Source organism: Apis dorsata, unplaced genomic scaffold, assembly GCF_000469605.1.
Source record: "Apis dorsata unplaced genomic scaffold, Apis dorsata 1.3 scaffold_87, whole genome shotgun sequence".
In the NCBI taxonomy this organism is placed as follows: domain Eukaryota; kingdom Metazoa; phylum Arthropoda; class Insecta; order Hymenoptera; family Apidae; genus Apis; species Apis dorsata.
In genome coordinates, this window is record NW_006263385.1 from 291,646 (window position 1) to 294,261 (window position 2,616).

General features: G+C 35.0%; 2 protein-coding genes across 4 annotated transcripts in view; both read right to left on the minus strand.

Annotated features, from left to right (window-relative positions):
- The window catches only part of LOC102671159 (DNA-directed RNA polymerases I, II, and III subunit RPABC3), a 61,187-nt gene that overhangs the window by 47,319 nt on the left and 11,252 nt on the right, over positions 1 to 2,616 (minus strand). Inside the window, exon 1 of one of the 3 annotated variants that reach the window (XM_006611333.2) lies at positions 2,108 to 2,525. The exons of the other annotated variants lie outside the window; for them this stretch is intronic. Coding sequence (XP_006611396.1) covers positions 2,108 to 2,147 — 40 coding nt within the window. The 5' untranslated portion in view covers positions 2,148 to 2,525. Of the gene's footprint in view, positions 1 to 2,107; positions 2,526 to 2,616 lie in introns of those variants that run through there. 3 annotated transcript variants of the gene reach the window in all.
- LOC102670883 overlaps positions 2,221 to 2,616 on the minus strand; it is a 1,233-nt gene continuing 837 nt past the window's right edge. The window contains exon 2 of the mRNA XM_031508461.1: positions 2,221 to 2,616. This exon is cut by the window's right edge and continues 1 nt beyond it. Within this exon, the coding sequence (XP_031364321.1) occupies positions 2,261 to 2,616 (356 nt within the window). The 3' untranslated portion in view covers positions 2,221 to 2,260.

Consider the following 2,616-nt stretch of genomic DNA (forward strand, 5'->3'; position numbering starts at 1 on the left):
TCATTCGTGAAGAAGAGTCATCGATTGGTATTATACAACCGCCGCATATCCGCGCACACGTCTGTCGGCTGATTAATTGCCAGTAACACGATTTCCTCTCGACGATCTTTTGACCTTTTCCACACGGAACATACTCACGCTTGCACACGCACAAAGAGCCGTACTAGGGCCGTCATTGTTAACTCGAAATGCGTTTCTCCTTTAGGACAGTCGAGGTTCCTGTTATTGACACATACTCTTTACATAGACCAACGTCGTCAACGATAGATCCACGCCATTGCTTTACCGATGCCTGTCGAAACACAATTAATTAAATGCGCTACGAAATTGAGCTTGTTTTACTCATCGAGCTAAAACTCATTGCGTGTTTGCCTCAAAACGTCCAGAAGTTGAAAAAGAATGGGCGAGAGAAAGAGAAAGAATAGAGGGACAGGTACACGCTTTATAATGATTCGAGATTTAAGAACCGGTTCTGATCGCAGTTCGATTGGCAGAAAGTAATAGCCAGAGAAGAAATTACGAGCATAACCTTAGGGTAAAAGAATAAGAATAATAGATAGTCAAACCATATGTTAGAAAAGATAGAGTAATGAGACTGAATAAAAACATCAGTAAATTCAATGAATAATTAATATCAACTAATATAAATGACGTCGGTTCGTTAGAGATTTCTTTAAGGAAATGGATCGTTTCATTGTTAGTTTGATAGATGTAACGAATTGTCTTTAGATAATGACAAAATAGTAATTGAAAATAATTGAGAAACAAGAATATCTATACCAATATTGACTTTTATTTTGCTATTCTTATGAAAAAGAAGTATCATAAAAAATTCAAGCATCGATCACAGAGACAAAATCGCGCATACATTTGCGCAACTTTATCCCGCGCACATAGAAGTCACTTGATTTATACGCTCGTTCTCCTTAATCGTATAAAACGGACACTTAAAAAACATTCAAATGACACGAAGACGAATCAAAAAGTGTATGCATTACTTATAGGAATATACATACTTCTTTATTCAAAGTTTTCTTGCAGTTTGGCAAATATTGTTTTATTATCATGTCATTCAAATGTATCAATATAAATAAAAACACGAAATCGAAATTTATGAAAAAAATGATATTTTGTAGCATTTTGTAACAATATTACGCTATATATGTTAAGAATGTAACAAAATATTGTATGTAGGAATACGAAAAATAAAAAATTTTATGACTATTCTACGAAAGTAAAAGTACCACTTTTAAATGAAATTATTTCGAAGAAACTTAGCAATGAGGACTATTCTATTTTTATGCTTCGTTTCTAGGCGTCTGTGACAAATTGTAATTCGATATCTTGTTTACTTTTTCGATAACTAGTCGATCGTAATATAATACATCTGTGTCAGACGTGATAGTCTCGTTTATACCACTAAATAATTTATTGTTCAAATATCGAATAAATGTAAAACTTATATATATATATATTGATGTATAGTATTGAAAAGTTTTCAGTTGGAAACGTGTTTCCCGACTATCGAACATATATGAGATAAGACGCAACAAGTTCGATGAAATCGAAACGATTTATCATTAACTTGTTAAGTTGCTTATTATTTTAGACAAAAAGTTGAAACGTGAAAAAACATATTTCAAGATACTATGTGCGATAAGATGCAACAAAATGTGTTTGATTAGTATTTAAATGAAATTTTTATACATTTTTCTACTGACGAAATTCAATATGCGTGCTAAATTTTCCGAGTTCTATAGTTTATACATATCCTTATGTCAACATTTATTTTTAAAAAGATCATTATAAGATATCACTCGTATAAAACAATACATAATATTTAAGTGAAAAGCAATAAAAAAAACTTAATCAAAATAAGAATAAGAGCCGGATGGAATAGCGTGCTAAATATTTCGCGTATAATTGACTTTTGTAAATCGTTTATACACATTGCTACGAAAATTAAAAATTACTATTAATTCAAAGCATTATAATAGATTTGAGTCTACAATTAGTTTGTTATGAACAAATTTATTAACTTGTTGCAAGATGCGTGCACTGTTCCATCCTGTCTCTTGTAACTTTCACAAGATAATTTGATTTCTACCTGATTGTTGATTCCAAAACGGTATCCTATAGAATGGCATAATTGGCACGAAAAAGATGGTTTAATGGACATCCCATCGTTCGTCACTTTATTGAATTCGTATATCTATGTTCTTTCTCGGTTTTTCACGCACACACGCACGCAGACGCAGCACTAGCACGACGGCGACGCAGTGCTGACAAAGAGAGGTAACCCAGAGACCGGGTGCCGGTTCGCTGTTGGAACAGTCTCGAAAATGCATCTTCGATAGTAGCATCGGTTTGTAGGTGAAAAACAATGAGAAAATATCGCGTGACTAACCGCAGCAATAAGACTATTAAGAATGACGAAACAAATATGCGGCGAAAGTAACAGAAACGACGGAAAAGGTGGCACGATTCGCGGTCGCACGAGAAGGTTGCCGGCTGCCGCCTTGGCACTGACAGTGGCCCTCGCGCCTAGCAACACCGAACGCCAAACTGTCGACTCGCTGAAGGCAGCCGGCACCGCACCACCGTGCCCCCCTTTTT